The sequence below is a fragment of the Mesoplodon densirostris genome, chromosome 1, assembly GCF_025265405.1.
Source record: "Mesoplodon densirostris isolate mMesDen1 chromosome 1, mMesDen1 primary haplotype, whole genome shotgun sequence".
Lineage (NCBI taxonomy): Eukaryota > Metazoa > Chordata > Mammalia > Artiodactyla > Ziphiidae > Mesoplodon > Mesoplodon densirostris.
In genome coordinates, this window is record NC_082661.1 from 177,718,516 (window position 1) to 177,739,677 (window position 21,162).

Consider the following 21,162-nt stretch of genomic DNA (forward strand, 5'->3'; position numbering starts at 1 on the left):
TCTGCACAGCAAAGGAAACCATAAACAAGATGAAAAGACAACCCTCAGAATGGGAGAAAATATTTGCCAATGAAGCAACTGACAAAAGATTAATCTCCAAAATTTACAAGCAGCTCATGCAGCTCAGTATCAAAAAAACAACCCAATCCACAAATGGGCAGAAGACCTAAATAGACATTTCTCCACAGAAGATATACAGATTGCCAACAAACACATGAAAGGATGCTCAACGTCACTAATCATTAGAGAAATGCAAATCAAAACTACAGTGAGGTATCACCTCACACCAGTCAGAATGGCCATCATCAAAAAATCTACAAGCAATAAATGCTGGAGAGGGTGTGGAGGAAAGGGAACATTCTTGCAGTGTTAGTGGGAATGTAAATTGATACAGCCACTATGGAGAACAGTATGGAGGTTCCTTAAAAAACTAAAAATAGAATTACCATATGACCCAGCAATCCCACTACTGGGCATATACCCTGAGAAAACCATAATTCAAAAAGAGTCATGTATCACAACGTTCATTGCAGCTCTATTTACAATAGCCAGGACATGGAAGCAACCTAAGTGTCCATTGACAGATGTATGGATAAAGATGTGGCACATATATAGAATGGAATATTACTCAGCCATAAAACAATGAAATTGAGTTATTTGTAGTGAGGTGGATGGACCTAGAGTCTGTCATACACAGTTAAGTAAGCCAGAAAGAGAAAAATAAATACCATATGCTAACACACATATATGGAATCTAAAAAAAAAAAAAAGGTTCTGAAGAACCTAGGGGCAGGACAGGAATAAAGACGCAGATGTAGAGAATGGACGTGAGGACATGGGGAGGGGGAAGAGTAAGCTGGGACGAAGTGAGAGAGTGGCATGGACATATATACACTACCAAATGTGAAATAGATAGCTAGTGGGAAGCAGCCTCATAGCACCGGGATATCAGCTTGGTGCTTTGTGGTCACCTAGAGGGGTGGGATAGGGAGGATGGGAGGGAGATGCAAGAGGGAGGAGATATGAGGATATATATATATATGTATAGCTATAGCAGATTTACTTTGTTATAAAGCAGAAACACACTACTGTAAAGCAATTATACTCCAATAAAGATGTTAAAAAAAAGGACAAACTTACTGCTCTAAAATAAGTGTCATGGGGGTGTAATATACAGCATGGTGACTATCTTTAATAATACAGTACTGCATATTTGAAAGTTGCTAAAGGAGTAGATTTTAAAAGTTCTCATCACAGGAAGAAAATTTTTGTAACTATGAATGGTGATGGATGTTAACTAGACTTATTGTGGTGATTGTTTTGCCACATATATTGATACAAATATTGAATCACTATGTTGTACACCTGAAACTAATATAATGTTATATGTAATTATATCTCAATAAAAAGTAAAACGTATTGGGGCATTTAAAAAAAAAGAAATTCTTCCATCCAGATGGCTGTGCATCAAAAACTTTAAATGGGCAGCCAGCAAGGGGAGGGGTGCCTGGTCCTTTCTTGGGAGCGTGTCTTCCACTCAAGGGGCTGAACCTTGAGTAAGAAGCTGGCAAATGTCTCTGGGGGAGGAGTAAGGTCCAGTGAGACCATCCCTCCATGAACATCTCCTCGGGAACTTCCTCTGAGCTGTCAGTTGACGTTTGTGTGCTCTGAGCTGTTCCACAGCTGCCAGCCACTGAGCCTGGAAGGTTCTGGCTCTGAGACCAGGAAAGTCCCCACCCCAGAAGATGGGAAGGGATGAGAAAAATCCAAGATGATCAGGACAAGGCCACACGAACACGGGTGTCCTGAGGGACAGGAGTGTCCTGTGAAATGGTCCTGTTGTTGGTTCCTTCCTCCCAACTGGAGAGTGGCTGAGAATAGCTAGGTACACCTAACAGTCTCTGTCTCTTCCTAGTCATTTACACAGATTTGGAACTGGTAATCCAAGCTGACAGACACCGTCTTACTCATCCTGTTGGGCTTCCAGATGCATCAGACACTTTGTTTTCAGGAACAGACATGCCCTCTGAATTCACCCTGGCTTTGATCATGCTGAAAATGAGAGGGCTTCCCCTTGGCTCAGTTTAACTAAAGACAAGGGAAAGAGATGGCCTAGAACCTTGGTGAGTGACACGGCAAAGCTGGCACAGGTCAGGCAGTGAGCACACGAACCCACCTAATGGCTACGGCAGTTTGAGAGCCCCTTCCTGCTGGAGGCTGTGTATCCAGGTGGTGAAGACCACATGCTGAGGCCTGGCCTTGGCGTTTACCAGCTGTGTGACTTTGGTCAAGTAACACAGACTCTCAGTAAAGTGGGGATGATAAGTGTATTAGTACTGAGTTCTCCAGCATTTAGTTGTGAGGATTACATCAGATAACATGGGTAAAGCAGTTGACAAAGAGCTTGATACAAAGTGAGGGCGTCATAAATACAGCCACTGCTGCTGCTGCAGCTGGTGTGCTGTCATTAGCGTTTCAGTTTCCTCATTCCTGAAGATGGCAGAGTGGAAGGACTCAAGCTCACCCTGTCTCATGAAAGTACCAAAAGCACAACTAACTGCTGAACAACCATCAACAAAAGACCCAAACCTATCAAAAAAGGCATTCTACATCCAAAGTAGAACTCACAACAAAATGGTAGGAGGGGTGCTTTCATGGTATAATCAAATCCCATACCCGTCGGTGGGTGACCCACACATGGGAAAATAATTATATCACACAGATTCTCCCACAGGAGTGAGAATTCTGAGCCCCGCTTTCAGGCTCCTCAGCCTGGAGGTCTGGCATCGCGAGGAGGAGCCCCCGAAGCATTTGGCTTTGAAGGCCAGTGGGGCTTGAGTGCAGGAGTTCCACAGGACTGGGGGAAACAGAGACTCCATTCTTGGAGGACACACACAAGGTTTCACATGTACTGGGAACCAGGGCAAAGCAGTGACTCCACAGGAGCCTGAGGCAGACATACTTGAGGGTCTTGGAGGGCCTTCTGGGGAGGTGGAGGTTGTCTGTGGCTCACTGTGTGGGCAAGGACACTGGGGGTAGAAACCTCAGTGAATATTCACTGGTGTGAGCTCTGCCAGAAGTCACCATTTTGGCATCAAGACCTGGGCCCACCCAACACCCTGTAGGCTCCAGTGCTGGGACATCTCAGGCCAAACAACCAACAGGGTGGGAACATAGCCACACCTATCAGCAGACAGGCTGCCTACAGTCATCCTGATCCTACAGCTGCCTGATAAACATACCCCTTGACATGGCCCTGCACACCAGAGGGACAAGATCCAGCTCCACCAACTAGTGGGCAGGCACCAGCCACTTCCACTAGGAAGCCTGCACAAGCCCCTGGACCAACCTCACCCATCAGGGGGTAGACACCAGTAGCTAGAGGAGCTACGATCCTACAACCTGAGGAATGGAGGCCACAAACACAGAAAGTTAAACAAAATGAGATGGCAGAGGAATATGTTCCAGATGAAGGAACAAGATAAAACTTTGGAAGACCAACTAAGTGAAGTGGAGATAGGCAATCTTCTTAAAAAAAAACTCAGAGTAATGATAGTAAAGATACCAAAGATCTCAGAAGAAGAATGGAGGCACAGACTCAGAAGATACAAGAAATGTTTAACAAAGAGCTAGAACATTTAAAGAACAAGCAGAGGGCTTCCCTGGTGGCACAGTGGTTGAGAATCTGCCTGCCAATGCAGGGGACACGGGTTCGAGCCCTGGTCTGGGAAGATCCCACATGCTACGGAGCAACTGGGCTCATGAGCCACAACTACTGAGCCTGCGTGTCTGGAGCCTGTGCTCCGCAACAAGAGAGGCCACGACAGTGAGAGGCCCGCGCACCACAATGAAGAGTGGCCCCCACTCACCGCAACTAGAGAAAGCCCTCGCACAGAAACGAAGACCCAACACAGCTATATATAAAAAAAAAAGAACAAGCAGAGATGTACAATAGAATAACCAAAATGAAAAATACACTAGGAAGAATCAATAGCAGAATAAATGAGGCAGAAGAGCAATAAATGAGCTGGAAGACAGAGGGGTGGAAATCACCACTATGCAACAGAATAAAAAAAAAGAATGAAAAGAAATAAGGACAGTCTCAGAGACCCTTGGTACAACATTAAATGCACCAACATTCACATTATAGGGATCCCAGAAGGGGATGAGAGAGAAAAAGGGCCTGAGAAAATATTTGAAGAGATAATACCTGAAAACTTCCCTAACATGGGAAAGGAAATATTCACTCAAGTCCAGGATATGCAGAGTCCCATACAGGATAAATCCAAGGAGGAACACACCAAGACACATAGTAATCAAACTGACAAAAATTAAAGACAAAGAAAAAATATTAAAAGCAACAAGAGAAAAGCAACAAATAACATGCAAGGGAACTCCCATAAGGTTATCAGATGATTTTTCAGCATAAACTCTGCAGGCCAGAAGTGAGTAGCATGATATATTTAACGTGATGAAAGGGAAAAACTACAACCAAGAATACTCTACCCAGCAAGGTTCTCATTCAGATTCAATGGAGAGATCAAAACCTTTACAAACAAGCAAAAGGTAAGAGAATTCAGCATCACCAAACCAGCTTTACAAGAAATGCTAAAGGAACTTCTCTAGACAGAAAAGAAAAGGCCACAACTAGAAACAAGAAAATTATGAATGGGAAAGCTCTCCAGTAAAAGCAAACATACAGGAAAGGTAGGAAATCATCCACACACAAATATGATATCAAAACCAGCATTCATGAGAAGAGGAGAGTACAGACGCAGCATATTGGAAATGCACTGAAAATTAAGAGAGTAGTAACTTGAAATAATCTTGTATATATGCAGACAGCTATATCAAAACCTCATGGGAACTGCAAACCAAAAATCTACAATAGATACACACACACAAAAGAAAACAATCTAAACACAACAATAAAGACTGTCATGAAATCACAAGAGAATAAAAGAGGAAGGGAAGAAAAAAGACCTACAGAAGCAAATCCAAAACAGTTAACAAAATGGCAATAAGAACATACTTATAAATAATTACCTTAAATGTAAATGGATTAAATGCTCCAACCAAAAGACACAGACTGGCTGAATGGATACAAAAACAAGACCCGGATATATGCTGTGTACAAGAGATCCACTTCAGACCTAGTGACACATACAGACTGACAGTGAGGGGATGGAAAAAGATATTCCATGCAAATGGAAATCAGAAGAAAGCTGGAGGAGCAATATTCACATCAGACAAAATAGACTTTAAAATAAAGACTGTTACAACAAGAGACAAAGAAGGATACTACATAATGATCAAGGGATCAATCCAAGAAGAATATATAACAATTGTAAATATATATGCACCCAACACAGGAGCACCAAATATATATGGCAAACACTAACAGCCATAAAAGGAGAAATCTACAGTAACACAGTAATAGTGGGAGACTATAACACCCCACTTACATCAATGGACATATCATCCAGACAGAAGATTAATAAGGAAACAGGCCTTAAATGACACATTAGACCAGATGGACTTAATTGATATTTATAGAACATTCCATCCCAAAGCACCAGAATACACATTCTTCTCAAGTCCATATGGAACATTCTCCAGGATAGATCACATCTTGGGCCACAAATCAAGCCTTGGTAAATTTAAGAAAACTTAAATCACATCAAGCATCTTTTCTGACCACAATGGTATGAGATTAGAAATCAGCTACAAGAAAAAAAACTGTAAAAAGAACACAAACACATGGAGGCTAAACAATATGTTACTAATCAACCAATGGGTCACTGAAGAAATCAAAGAGGGAATAAAAAAATACCTACAGACAAATGACAACAAAAACACAATGATCCGGGCCTCCCTGGTGGCGCAAGTTGTTGAGAGTCCGCCTGCCGATGCAGGGGATGCGGGTTCGTGCCCCGGTCTGGGAGGATCCCATATGCCGCGGAGCGGCTGGGCCCGTGAGCCATGGCCGCTGAGCCTGCGCGTCCGGAGCCTGCGCGTCCGGAGCCTGTGCTCCGCGACGGGGGAGGCCACAACAGTGAGAGGCCCGCATACCGCAAAAAAAAAACAACAACAACAACAACAAAAAAAAAACACAATGATCCAAAACCTCTGGGACGCAGCAAAAGCAGTTCTAAGAGGGAAGTTTGGAGCAATACAATCTTACCTTGGGAAAAAAGAAAAATCTCAAATGAATAATCTAGCCTTATAACTAAAGCAACTAGAGAAAGAAGAACAAACAAAACCCAAAGCTAATAGAAATCATAAGGATCAGAGCAGAAATAAATGAAATAGACATGAAGAAAACAATAGAAAAGATCAATGAAACTAAAAGCTGGTTCTTTGAAAAGATAAACAAAATTGATAAACCTTTAGCCAGACTCATCAAGAAAAAAAAAAAGAGGGCTGGAAATAATAAAATTTGAAATGAAGAAGGGCAGTTACAAGGGACACCACAGACATACAAAGGATCATAAGAGACTACTACAAGCAACTATATGGCAATAAGATGGACAAGCTAGAAGAAATGGACAAATTCTTAGAAAGGTATAATCTCCCAAGACTGAACTAGGAAGAAATAGAAAATATGAACAAACCAATCACAAGTATTGGAATTGAAACTATGATTTAAAAACATCCAACAAGGGACTTCCCTGGTGGTCCAGTGGTAAAGAATCTGCCTTCCAATGCAGGGGACACAGGTTCGATCCCTGGTCGGGGAACTAAGGTCCCACATACCACGGGGCAACTGAGCCCGCATGCCACAAATACTGAGCTTGTGAGACTCAATAAGAGAGACCACGTTCTGCAAACTACAGAGCCCATGCGCTCTGGATCTTGCACGCCACAGCTACAGAGTCCACATGCCCTGGAGCCCACATGCCACAACTAGAGAGAGAAAACCTGCACATCACAACTAGAGAGAAGCCTGCATGCCACAACTAGAGAGAAGCCCGTGCACCACAACTAGAGAGAAGCCTGCACACTGCAATGAAAACCCTGTGCCTCAATGAAAGATCCCATGTGCCACAACTAAGGCCTAACACAGCCAAAAACATTAAAAAAATAAATTAATTAAAAAAAATCCAACAAAGAAAAGTCCTGGATCAGGCTTCACAGGAGAATTCTATCAAACATTTACAGAAGAGTTAACACCTATCCTTCTGAAACTCTTCCAAAAACTGCAGAGGAAGGAGCACTCCCAAGCTCATTGTATAAGCCAACCATCAGCCTGATACCAAAATCAGACAAAGATACCATAGAAAAAGAAAATTATAGGCCAACATCACTGATGAACATAGACACAGAAATCCTCAACAGAATACTAGCAAACCAAATCCAACAATACATTAAAAGGATCATATACCATGATCAAGTGGGAGTTATCCCAGGGATGCAAGGATTTTTCAATATCCACAAATCAATCAGTGTGATACACCACATTAAGAAATTGAAGAATAAAAACCACATGATCATCTCAATAGATGCAGAAAAAGCTTTTGATAAAATTCAACACCCGTTTATGATAAAAACTCTCCAAGGACTTCCCTGGTGGTCCAGTGGGTAAGACACCATGCTCCTAATGTAGGGGACTGGGGTTCAATCCCTGGTCAGGGAACTAGATCCCACACGCATGCCGCAATTAAGAGTTTGCACGCTGCAGCTAAGAGTCTGCATGCTGCAACTAAGAAGTCTGCATTCCACAACTAAGAAGGTCCCACATGCTGCAACTAAAAAGATCCCACATGCTGCAATGAAGATCCCATGTGCCACAACTAAAACTCAGTGCAGCCAAAATAAATAAATAAATAATAAAATAAATATGAAAAAAAACCTCTCCAGAAAGTGGGCATAGAGGGAACCTACCTCAACATAATGAAGACCATATATGAGAAACCCACAGCTAACAACATTCTCTCAGTGAAAAGCTGAAAGCGTTTCCTCTAAGATCAGGAACAAGACAAGTATGCCCACTCTCACTACTTTTAATCAACATAGTTTGGAAGTCTTAGCCGTGGTAATCAGAGAAGAAAAAGAAATAAATGGATTCCAAATTGGAAAAGGAGAAGTAAAACTGTCACTGTTTGCAGATGACATGATACTCTACATAGAAAATCCTAAAGATGCTACCAGAAAACTACTAGAGCTCATCAGTGAATTCGGTGAAGTTGCAGGATACAAAATTAATGCACAGAAATCTGTTGCATTCCTATACACTAAAGTTCCTATACAACGGAAGTTCAGTTAGGGAAATTAAAGAAAAAATCCCACTTACCATTGCATCAAAAAGAAGAAAATACCTAGGAATAAACCTCCCTAAGGAGAACAAAGATCTGTACTCTGAAAACTATACAGACACTGATGAAAGAAATCGAAGATGACAGAAACTGATGGAAAGATCCACCATGTTCTTGGATTAGAAGAATCAATATTATCAAAATGCCTGTACTACCCATGGCAATCTATAGATTCAATGCAATCCCTATCAAACTACCAAAGACATTTGTCACAGAACAACAACAAAAATTTAAAAATTTGTGTGGAAACACAGAAGACCCCGAATAGCTAAGGCAATCCTGAGACAGAAAACCAAAGGTGGAGGAATCAGGCTCCCTGACTTCAGACTATACTACAAAGTTACAGTCATCAAAATAGTATGGTTCTGGCACAAATACAGAAACATAGATCAATGGAACAGGATATAAAACCCAGAAATAAACCCACGCACCTAAGGTCAATTAATCTATGACAAAGGATGCAAGAATATACAATGGAGAAAAGACAGTCTCTTCAACAAATGGTGCTGGGAAAACTGGACAGCTACCTGTAAAAGAATGAAATTAGAACACTCCGTAACACCATACACAAAGATAAATTCAACATGGGTCAGAGACCTAAATGTAAGGTCAGACACTATAAAACTCTTAGAGGAAAACATAGGCAGAACACTCTTTGACATAAATTACAGCAATATCCTTTTGGATCCACCTCCTAGAGCAATGAAAATAAAAACAAAAATAAGCAAATGCGACCTAATTAAACTAAAGAACTTTTGCACAGCAAAGGAAACCATAAACAAAATAAAAACACAATCCACAGAATGGGAGAAAATATTTGTAAATGAAGCCACTGGGAAGGGACTAACCTTCCAAATATACAGACAGCTCATGCAGCTCTATATTAAACAAAACAAAACAAAACAAAAACCCCCAAACAACCTAATCAAAAATGGGCAGAATATCAGACAGACATTTCTCCAAAGAAGACATACAGATGGCCAAAAAGCACTTGAAAACGTGCTCAACATCTCTAATTATTAGAGAAATGCAAATCAAAACTACAATCAGGGGGCTTCCCTGGTGGCGCAGAGGTTAAGAATTTGTCTGCCAATGCAGGGGACACGGGTTCAAGCCCTGGTCTGGGAAGATCCCACATGCTGCGGAGCAGCTAGGCCCGCGAGCCACAACTACTGGGCCTGCGAGCCACAACTACTGGGTCCACATGTCACAACTACTGAAGCCCGCGTGCCTAGAGCCCATGCTCCACAACAAGAGAGGCCACCGCAATGAGAAGCCCACACGACACAACGAAGAGTAACCCCCGCTCACCGCAACTAGAAAAAGCCTGCATGCAGCAACGAAGACCCAATGCAGCCAAAAATAGATAAATAAATTTAAAAAACGAAGAAACAAAACGACAATCAGGTATCACCTCACACCAGTTAGAATGGCCATAAAAAAGCCTACAAACAATAAATGCTGGGGAGGGTGTGGAGAAAGGGAATCCTTCTACACTGTTGGTGGGAATGTAAATTGATGCAGCCACTATGGAGAACAGAATGGGGGATCCTTAAAAAACTAAAAATAGAGCTACCATATGATCCAGCAATCCTACTCTGGCCATCTATCCAGAGAAAACCATAATTCAAAAAGATACATGCACCCCTGTGTTCATTGCAGAATTATTTGCAATGGCCAAGACATGGAAGCAACCTAAATATCCATCGACAGAAGAATGGATAAAGAAGATGTGGTACATATATACAATGGAATACTCCTCAGCCATAAACAAGAATGCAGTAAGGCCATTTGTAGCAACATGGATGGACCCTGAGATTATCATACTAAGTGAAGTAAGTCAGACAGAAAGACAAATATCATATGATATCACTTATATGTGGAATCTAAAAAATGATACAAATGAACTTATTTACAAAATAGAAACAGACTCACAGACTTCAAAAACATACTCATGGTTACCAAAGTGGAAAGGTGATAAGGGGAGGGATAAATTAGGAGTTTGGGATTAATAGATATATACCAGTATATATAAAATAGATAATCAACAAGGACCTACTGTATAGCACAGGGAACTCTACTCAATATTCTGTAATAACCTATATGGGAAAAGAATCTGACAAAGAATGGATATGTATATTTGTATAACTGAATCACTTTGCTGTATACCTGAAACTAACACAACACTGTAAGTCAACTATACTCCAATATAAAATAAAAATTAAATTAAAACAAAGTATTGAAGAGCTAAAAAAAAAAGAACTATGTGTGGACAATTTCACTCTGCTATTTTTAGAAACTAAAGCAAAAGGGAAAATCTACTGTCATTTGATTTTCATTTTTCAACAACAGAACAATAGGACACAGAAAAGTTTGTAAAAATGGTTATTTTCCTCCCTTGGCTTAAATGTCCCCCCTGTAAAATAAAGACATTAGGCAAAGTATTAAAAAAAAAAAAAAAAAAAAAGCTTCTTCATTCCCCAAACTAAAAGCTCTCTTTTGAAGGTCAGAGAAACTATGCCCCAGAGAGTTTAGGGGACTTGAGCAACACTGTACCACAATCAGGGCCAAACGAGCAGCAGTGCCCATGAGTTCTGACTCACAGTCCAGTTCCCTAGCCACAGGGGCACAGCACTTTTCCTGGGCACCAAGAAGTGTCCTGGGCCTGCTGAGTGGCAGAGGGCCACCTCGGAAGGCCAGGGGCAGGGGCTCACCGATCAGGGTCATCGCTGAAGAAATAGTTGACTTCCCCGAAGGTGCCCACGTCATTGTCTGTTGCCTACAAAGGTAAGAAAAAGAAGTCATTACTGCCAGAACCAGCCGAGGCTCCCAATCTCAGCAGGAAATGTCCACAGCAAACCCATGCTTCCCCCCACACAGCTCCTCAGGCCCAGGCCGAATTTTCTAGAACCACGCTGCTTAATGTTTTCACCAGTCACAAACGGCAATTTAAATTAATACTGGAGCACACAGTTCCGGAGGATCAGTCTGCTACCTAAATCTCTAACTTTGCAAAACCACCCCTCCTGGACTCATGTCAGACATTCTCTGTAGATGCTCAGAGGGCTTGGGCGAGAGACCCTAGACCTGTGGCTTGGGGTCACAACTTGTAGGTTTACAAAATATCTCAAACAAAAGTGGGGATGGGTTCAACCATCTGGTGGCCTCCTCCGGTGACTCTCCTCCAGTCCCCAAAGCCTCCAAGTCAGACGTGGTACCTGGTGGGGGAGGCCTCTTGGGTGGATTTCTGGTGTTCCCCCTCCTTCGACCCTGGGAATAATCCACTGCATGTATCAAGCAGACTGTCATCTGGTTGGCAACCTCTTCTGCTGGAAACAGTCTGCTGCCCACCCCCACCCATCTTTTGGCATCCCTCTCTGCTCGAACAAGTGGTCCAAGTGGGACCTAGTGCCGTGACCTCAGGGACTAGGCTGGGAGTGGTCCCTGACCTCAGCAGGGGCCTATTCGAATCCTTCCCTGGGATTCTTCTTCTTGTTGCTGGGGATAAAAGCTTTCCTCTGGGGCAGTGAAGCTGGGACGATGTGAAGTGGCAGTTGCTGGATGCGTAGGGACGATGAAGAGAGGGGCTGATCTTGGTAGTTCTGGAGTCCTGAATCTGACATCCCTTCCCACCTCAGTTTGGTTTGTGAGTCCAACAAGAGCTCTTTTATCCAGGCTGGTCCAAGTTGGCTTTCTATCACCTACAGTCAAAAGAGACTGGAGCGAGAGTGGCCTGCCTTATGCCTGATGATGATGGCAACAATGGTGACCGCTGCCAGCCTGCACTCTATCATATATTTGACATTGTCAAAGGGCATCCGGGTTTATTAAGACCTCATTTTATCCTCACAACTGGCACAACATGATGAGGAAGGCACACGTTTCTACCCATCACACAGATCACAAAACTGAGGCCCAGACCACAGTGAGGTCTGGTGTAACCCTGTCACCACTCTAGGTCATGAGCAGGTTCAAGCAGAGTGGGGCAGAACCTGCGATCCCTACTCCCATCCCAGGGTTCCTTCCTTTAGGCCACCTACGTGGGGCCCCTCTCCAACCCCTCCCTTGTCCAGGACAATGGTAGTTATAGTAGAGGCTTGGCTTTTGCGGCTGGAATCTCTGGGCTTCTGCATTGTCGCTGGCATGGTTACAGTCCACAGTGCAGACTAAGTGACACCATTCATGCATTCATTCAATAGTTACTCAGTAAGCATGTACTCTGTGCCAGGCACTGCGACCTCTGCTCCCTCCCAGGCCATGCCCTAGAGCTGGGCAAACTGCTACCTGCCACCAGAAGCCTGGAGGGAAAGGCCTTGGGCTGACCTTGGGGTCATCTGTTTTACACTCAGGGCTTCTCTAAGATCACAACTGGATAAAGGTTCTGCTGCTAAAAATATGTTTCAATACCTATTTTTGTTTATTTTTATCTTTTAGCTTTGAGGTATAATTGACAAATTATTTTATAACTTTATTATACAATAAAATTATTATGATAATATATTATATTGAGGTATACTTGACAATGGAAAGGATTCCCACTACTGAGTTAATTAACCACCCACCACCTCACAGATTTACCCTTTGGTTCCTTGTCTGGTGAGAACACTTAAGTTCTACTCTCTCAGCAACTTTCAATGGTACGGTACAGTGTTATCAACTATAGTCACCATGTTATACATTAGATCCTCAGACCTTATTCATCTTATAACAAAGTTTGTACCCGTTGATCAGCCTCTCCCTATTTCCTCCTGCTCAATACCTTGGTACTAAGTATTTTCTGAGGTTCCTTTTAAAGTTCTTGGATTCTGTGAAATCTATTCCATTCTGTGTTCTTTATGATAAACCCGAATTTCAAGAAAACGCCAATTTGTGTTCAGTATATTGAATTCAGGAAGGCAGAGAAGTAAATGATATATACCAAATGATTTAAATGAAAAAAAGTGTTTATACCCAAAGGGTTAAGATCTCAGTTATCCAGAAAACTTGGTTATCCAGAAGGAAGCCAATTCCAGGGGCTGTGGCAGCCTGCTTTTAAGGACAGGCTCTTGTACCCACTGTTCCATTCAGTGTCCCCACTGTGTTCAGCAGACTGTGTGTGGACCTCTGTCTTCTCACCGCCCTGGCCAGGCCCCAAGAGCATCACAGGTTCTCGGGGGACGCGTGTCTAATAAATGGAAAGGTAAACGCCGAGCTATGTAACCCACCCTCTAACCCAGGACCGATTCCAGGGCAGACCCTCCCCCATGCCCTGAGCCACTCTTCCCGACAACTGCATTTATCGACTCCTCACACTTATCACGTATTGCATCTTCATAATGACCCTATGACGTAGGTGCTATTATTACTACCACCCCCAATTTACAGATGGGGAAACTGAGGCACAGAGAGAGTGAACAGCTCACTCAAGGCTTCATAGCTAAAAGAGCGGCAAAGTTAGGATTTGAACCCAGTGCCGGCTTGTCACATCCTTCGCCTCAACGTGTTCTTGCTTTTAAACCAAGAAGAGAACTTGTTCTCAGAAGGAGAGGTGTCTGGTTATTCCAGGGCAGAGGAGACCAAAACTTCTCATGATAAGCTCACCTCTCTCCTCCCCTTTCAGGGACCAGAGAAGGCGGGGAGGCACCCATAAGTCCTCTTTCATTCCACCAACAAATGATCACCACCACGCATGGTATTACTATACTATAATAACTGCAGCTCAGTCTGGGGAGCAGCTGACCAGACGCCATCAAGCCCCTTGGCGAGGGGTGAGTGTAATGTAGAGACCCTAGCTCCAGGTCAGAGTCAGCAGCCCAGGTCACCGTGTGACCAAACAGCAACCTCCTGGGGCCTCGGCATCCTCATTTGTCAAAGGAAAGGGTTTGGGGAAGCAAAGAGGGTAGGGCTGCGTCTGCCAGGCTCACCTCCCAGCCTGGATAGTGCCTGACACATGGCAGATGCTTCACAAATGCTTGGAAGATAAAGGAACCAATTCTAGTAAGAAGGGGGTGGTGGAGAGATGGGGGCAAAAGCGAGGAGAGCGGATTCTAAGGGAAAGGGAGGGGCGAAAAGAAGGAGAGAGGGAAAAGGAGGGCAGAGGCTAGGAGGGGCAGAGGGGTGAGCAGAGTGGGCTGGGCCAAGCCACAAGGGGGGTTCCCTGCCCCTGAAGGTCACATCGGGACCCTGGGGACAAGTCCTCCACATCTATGTGCCCTATGGAATCGCACTCGGACTGTTAGGGTGAAGGACCCCCGAGGTCCCCCTGTCCAGTCCTCTTCACCCTGAGGCTCAGGGAAGTTAGGTGACGAGCCCCTGGGAACAAGACAGAACTGTCTTCTCTCTCCAGACAGATGCTGGCCTCTACCACCCCTGCCGAGTCCCCACTCCCTCCCCGAGTGGACTGAGCACAGCCATGGTTCCCACGGTGACCCCTCTCCCCAGGGGCCCCTTGCTGCCCGCCCAGGCCGCCGATGCTAACCGGGGAAGATCTGTGAGTCCTTTAGTGCCACCGTCTAATGACCGTATGAAATATGTATGCCTGGTGAAGAGGAGAGGGAGAACTTTCATTTTTCACGTGCACGAAGCAGAATAATATGAAGACGAAAAGCTACTTCTGTGCGCCTGCCAGGGTGGGAGCAGCCAGCACCAACACAAAGGGCCTGGTCGGGGCGCTCAGGCCAGTGCCAGGCTGCTGTGGGGCCTGATAGGGGCCTGTGCCCAGAGAAGGCAGCAAATCTGCCCACTAGGCGGCCGTGCTGAAGGCCCTCCTCCTTTACATGCCTTCTTAGCCCCGTACTTGGGCCTTTGCTCTGACCACGTGCAGGCTGGACCATGTGCGGCTCCCGGGCCTGACCGGCTCTGCTCACACTGCGCCCTCTGCCGGGATCGCTTCCTTCCTCTCCCACCTGGCTCACCCACTCCTGTCCTCCTGGCTCCCCAAGGTTGGGTTAGGGCTCCACCCTGCTGGTGATATTCCCAGCTGTGACCGCCCTGTGGAGCTGGAGCTGTGGGCTGATGTGTTTCCCACCCCAGGAGGCTGCGGATCCCCGAAGCCAGGGTGGGACACGGGGCCTGGACATCAGGGCGGCTCAGGAAAGCTCCTATATCCGTCATCTACAGGTACACCTGCGCCCACATCCACACCACATATGTACGTATACTGTTTCATTCTGACCACACCCATACGTGGCAAGTACTGTTAGAACCCTGTGCTCCCTGTCTTTAACAAACAAGGAAACAGAGGCAGGATGATAAGGAACTTTCCCAAGATTTCACAGCTGGTAAGTGCCAGAGCTGGCCTCCAGATCCCTGTGTTGAAAACCATTTAGCAGCTTGTGGCATACGCCCTTGGAGCAGCATCCTGTGGAGGCCAAGGAGCCGCTTGGCCGTGCTGGCCAGCCCAGTAGGGGGCGCTGCCAGGGCCTGCTCCACTACCCACCCTGCAACCTGTCCCACCCAGGCAGGTCTCTGTCCCAGCCCCACTCTGCTTGTTACAGCACTTTTCACAACAACCTCCTTCCCAGAACCTGCTTTGCTCCTAAGCAACTGAAAAATCAACAGATGAATCACGTGCCAGACAGTGACCCTCGGGCCCACTTTAGGAAGGAGGGTTTGAAAAGTGACCAGGGGCCTGTGCAGAGAGAACAAATGTCCTCCTCAGGCCATGAACACCCTTCCTCCTGCCACGTTCTGGGACGTTCTGTCTCCCTGCAGGGTCACTTCTGGGATCTCGCAGGCCAGTCAGATGGCTACAGGGATGGGGGAAGGGGACGGCCCAGCTGGCCAGGCTGGCTGACTCTCATTTGTACCTGGCGACTCTAAGAAATGCCAAACCAGGGTTCCAGGTGGGCACCTCAACTGTGCTGCCAGCCCCCTCTCTGATGCTTTTGTGTCCCTGTTACTATTCCACCTGGGCTAGAATCTCACACACAGGTACACAGTAGCACATTTTGCTACTTGCCATGACTCTCATAAGATGCCCAGGGGTAAGAAGTCAAAACCAATGGCTACAATGATCCTCCTCTGCTCAAAGACCTTCACTAGCTCCCCACTGTGGCTGAATTAATTTCAGACCAGCACCTGTCGTCAAGGCTCTGCAGAGCCGGGCTGGCCTTGGCGATTTTGTACCCATCTCTCCCTGAGGCACCCAAACTGTCCTCTCATTGCCTGGTTGCATCATCCCTTCATTCTGTAACTGCTGCCCACCCCTCCAAATGCCCCCTCCCTTAGGGAGCTCCCTGGCTGCTAGCTGTTCTTGACCTGAGAGCCCCTGGCTGGACCTGTTTTAGGATACTTAGCAGTCTGCTGTCCCTGAAACCTGCTTGTGTATGCCCCGTTCCCTCCCCTTGACGGACAAGTCTGTACCTAACTTATTTTTGTATCCTGTGTTGTGCCTGGCACAGGGCTCAAAATCTTCGCCAAATTTAGTAAAATCTGGGATTTCCATTGCCAGACACTGAGGGCCAGCATGACCTTCCTTCTGGGGGGCTAGTGCCCCCATCAGCAAACACCTTGGTGGGCCGTGAGCAGCCAGAATGGGGCTCCTTAGGTTGCCCAGGAGGCAGGGCTGGGGTTTATAAAGCATCTCCAGTAAGTCTCCCAAGCTCAGGTCTCTCGTCCAAGCTCCCTACTGGCCAAACCTTAGAGGCAGGTGGGATGGGGGGTGGGGGGAACACTCACTGAACGGCCCTCACTGTCAGGCTGCAGGCACGTGCAGAGCAGGTGAGAAGGACAGCGTGGGTGTGGAGGGGCAGATGGGGGGGGCGTCTGGCACACCACAGAAAGAACCTTCACCAAGATGATGATCAGACTCGCGCTCAGTCACGTGCTCAGTAAATACTTTCTGAGCTTTTCCAATGTGCCAGCTACTGTGCCTGGCTCTGAAGCCACAGCCATCAGCATGACAATGCCCTTGCTGGAATGTGACTTATGATCAGAAAGGGCAGACAGACAATAATGGAGGAGAGAAATAGCTAAATAACAATTTCAGACAGTGGTAAGAACTGTGGGGAAATACAGCAGAAAATGGGCTAGCAGGTGACTGGGTTGCTATCTTAGGTTGACTAGTCCTGGAGAAGACCTTTGGCAAAGTGTATCTGGGTCTACAGGACAGTCACTGGCTGGACACTGAGAAGCCTGGGAGGTCCTGGTGAGAACTGCTCTCACTGAGGCCCGGAGGCAGCTCAGAACATCTCTGACTCCCCCAGCGGAAGCGTCTGCAGCCCAGGAAGACCGGCCAGCGGGTCAGCATCTGTCCCTGTGGTCAGCTCATGGGAGAGGGTGCCTCCGGGACTGGCTGCTGCCCAGCGCCTGATTTATAAGGCATCTCCTCCGATTCTCCTCAACACTGGCATTACCAGCAAAACTAATTCCCTCATTTGGGCCTTTATAATTGCATCCGTGAGTGCTTATTTCCGTGATGGACAATGCCGGCAAAAGTGTAATTTTCTTCTGCTGACAAAAAAGAAAAAAATAAATACACACGGCGGGGGGGAAAATTCCAAAGGTTAAGACAAGGTGAGCCTGCAGTGGAGGAATAGCCAGATCCCCAGACCAGCCAGGCTCATGTCAGAAACGTCCAACTTTCCCCTGGCTATATAGGGTGGGAGGGGGTCAAATGACCCCCTGCCATTTCCCTTTGAGCACTTAGAGTGTCAGGCACTGTGCCCAGCATTTCTCATGCTTTAGTTCACTCCATCTTCCCAAAAGTCCTATGGGAAGGACTTTCAGGAAGTCCTTCCCTTTGGGAAGCACCAGTATTACTTCTATTTTACAGATGGAGGGAACTGAGGCTCAGAAAGGTCAATCAACTTGCCCAAGGTCAAACAGCCACGGTACCAGGACATGAACCCAATACAGTCAACTGCAAGGCAGGTGCTCTCAAACACTCCCCTCCCCCATTGGTGGGGCTGGAGGAGAGGCATCCTCCTGCAGTTTGAGAGCTCAGCCATGGGATCCAGGGTGCTCCTACCAGGTCACTGTACTCACCCTGTAGATGAGGCCCCAACAGGCAGTCTTTTCCTTCTTGTCACAGGCTCTGCCCCCAGCCTCTGCCTTGAGTGGGTGGGCTCCAGCAATTCTGGTTGTGCCCATAAGCAGAGGATGCAGGGGTCCCTGGATGTCATTTCCCAGGACGCAGGCCCTTAGCCAAGATCCTTCATCCTCAAAGATTCCCCCCAATCCCCTCCCACCCAAGCTTGGTCTTGGTGTGTGCAGGTGGCTCAGGGCCTAGACTGGGGGAGGCTGTCACCTGCTAAAGGCCGGGGCAGCCTGGCTGGCTGTGGGCACCCATCTGACCCTTGCAGGGCTCTTCACCCGGCACCCTGTGGATATAGCTCTTCCTTCAACTTGGATGCCAGGGCTCTATGCTCAGCCCAGCTCCCTGCCCTCTGATGCTCATCACAACATCTCATGCCCACTCCCAGGAATCCACCATTTCAACAGCGATCAGGTCCTCTTGTCTCTTTGTCTCCTCCCAAGAGCCCCCTTCTGACCCAGCCTGTTTTGACGATGAACAGTGGCCATCTCTCACCCTCTTCCATTCATTTGCCCTGAACCAGGGGCCTCCCTTACAGGCTATCTGCCTTGGTGACACACCATCCCCATGGATTCCTGCACCTCCCTGTTGTCCCTCGTCATGGCCGTGCAGACGCCCATCTGCTGACGTTGGGCCTTATGCCCCGACCTGACCCCCACCTGCTCTGGCCTCTTCCCGGGTCTGCCTCCAACTGCTGCTCATTGGATGCCGCTGCCGCACTCTGGTTCCCTGATCCCCTCCCTGGGCCAGACGCCCTCCTCTCTCAGGTTTCTAAACACCCTGTACCCTTCCTTATAGCTAGAAAGTCCTGCCCTGTGTCTTCTTTTGTCCACCTGTGACCTCTCGCTTCCCTACCTACTTCTCTCTACACACACACACACACACACACACACACACACACACACACACACACACACACACTCTCTCTCTCTCTCTCTCTCTCTCTCTCTCTCTCTCTCTCTCTCTCTCTCTCTCTCTCTCTCTCTCTCTCTCTTCCTCCCTGTGTCTTAGGCAGCCCCTAATACCTCCCTGTCCCACCCCCACCCTCACATACTCTCACAGAAGCCTTCTCTCTTTTCCTCTGTCTGGCTCAGGTGGACCCCATCCCGCTATGCACTCACACGCAGAAACTCATGTACATCTGCACCCACCCTCAGTCTCGAGCAGCCCCCACGCCCACCCGAGCCTCAGCCCCGGGGGCCCCTCCACGTCCCTTCCCCAGCCACCTGTGCACCTCTCCCTGCAGGCCGGCTGCTGGCAGGCACGCACTCAGTCACTCCCCGCCGGCGTCCACACCCCCGTCACGCACGCTCGCCCGGATGCCCCGCACCGGGGCTTCTGCTCTGAAGCAAGGCGGGCCCAGCTGCCTTCTCAGCAGCCCTGGGTCCCAGCAACCGTGGCAGGCAGCGGGCACCGGCGAGCAGTTCTGCTCCCGTGCACAAATCTGCAGAGAAGGGCACACGGTACAATTTGTTCAAGAAACAATAGCAATGTTTGACATGTCATAAGGATTGATGGAGCAGAAATTTACATGGGAGAATGCATTTTTAAACAGCTCCACGGAGCCCCGGTGCTTCACTGGTAGTGCTTTCCACATTCATCATTCGCTGAGCCCCTCTGAATAACCCCTTAAACTATGTGAGATTAACTGCACTCTTGCAAGCTCTGGGGAGGCCAGTAGGAGGCAGGAGGTACTCCTCTGGAGGAACCTGGTAGCCCAGAGGCTGGGGTGACCTCCACTTGGCCTGATTAGGCCCATGGGGCCCGGTCCTCTCCCCTGTTCCCACACTCCCTCCCATGCTGTGGACAAGGATTTCAGCTTCTCTCTAGGATGCGAGGTAGAAGCCAATGGCCAGGAAATATCATCTGGACTGCCCCACACTTCCGGGCAAATGCTCGGTGTGTCAGTTTCCCTCGTCCTCTCAGAAGGAAGCTATCTAATCTGAGTAGGAAGCCAGGGCTGATGGGTGAGGGCATGGTGAGTGCTGGGTGGGCAAAATAAGGTTTGGTTGGAAGCTGCTGCTCTGAGCATCTTCCTGGAGGTCCCTGGCCAGGGGGGATGTCACACTCCTGGGAGAAGAAATGATAGCATCTGTAAGGAAATGCCTCCCATTGGACTTCATGTAGGGATAAGAAGAGGAGTGCTCCAGGTGGGCAGTGGGACCAGGGAGTGAAGCAGAGGGTACAGGAGAGATCCCGGGGAGGCTGCGGGTCATAGGAAGAAAGATGCATTCAGGAAAGCCCTCGGTCCTGCTCTTGGCCTTCTGAGTGTGCAGAAGGCCTTAGGACAAAAGGGTGCTACTGGGGAGGCTGGGGACAGAGGCTCAGAGCACACGGTCAGGTGAGTTGCCGAGTGGGAGGGCAGTTAGGAAATGGTGGGGACTCGGTGGGTGGTGGGGCTCCCTCACGTTCCATCGTGGACCTGGGGTGGGTGGCCACCACTCCATCACGCATGCCCATGCCGCATCACTCATCGGTCATAGTACTGAGTGCAGAGAAGGCCTCAGGATCTCTCTCAGCCCCACCTTCCCTATGGGAGTCAGCGAACAGTGGGATGTGAGTAAAGTCTCTCTGCTATGTCTACTGGGCTCTCTGCCCCTGGAGGGTCAGAAACCTGCTTCTCCCTGGGAGGCACAGTACAAGACCAGGCACCAAGGGCCTCAAAAGGATTTGTGGCTCTGTGTAGGGTCATGAAAACCCCTTCAAAATGGGAGCGTGAGATGTGGGTTCTGGTCCAGCTTCTGCCCAACCATCCAGCTGTGGGACTTTGAGGAAGACACTGGGCTTCACAGCCTATGTGCTGCACAGCCTCCTGACCCATCTGCCCGCTCC

The 21,162-nt window shown here is 47.4% G+C and overlaps 1 protein-coding gene across 1 annotated transcript in view; it reads right to left on the minus strand.

Annotated features, from left to right (window-relative positions):
• The window catches only part of CDH23 (cadherin related 23), a 408,054-nt gene that overhangs the window by 156,846 nt on the left and 230,046 nt on the right, over positions 1-21,162 (minus strand). Inside the window, exon 14 of the mRNA XM_060092078.1 lies at positions 11,030-11,094. Within this exon, the coding sequence (XP_059948061.1) occupies positions 11,030-11,094 (65 nt within the window). The remainder of the gene's footprint in view (positions 1-11,029; positions 11,095-21,162) is intronic.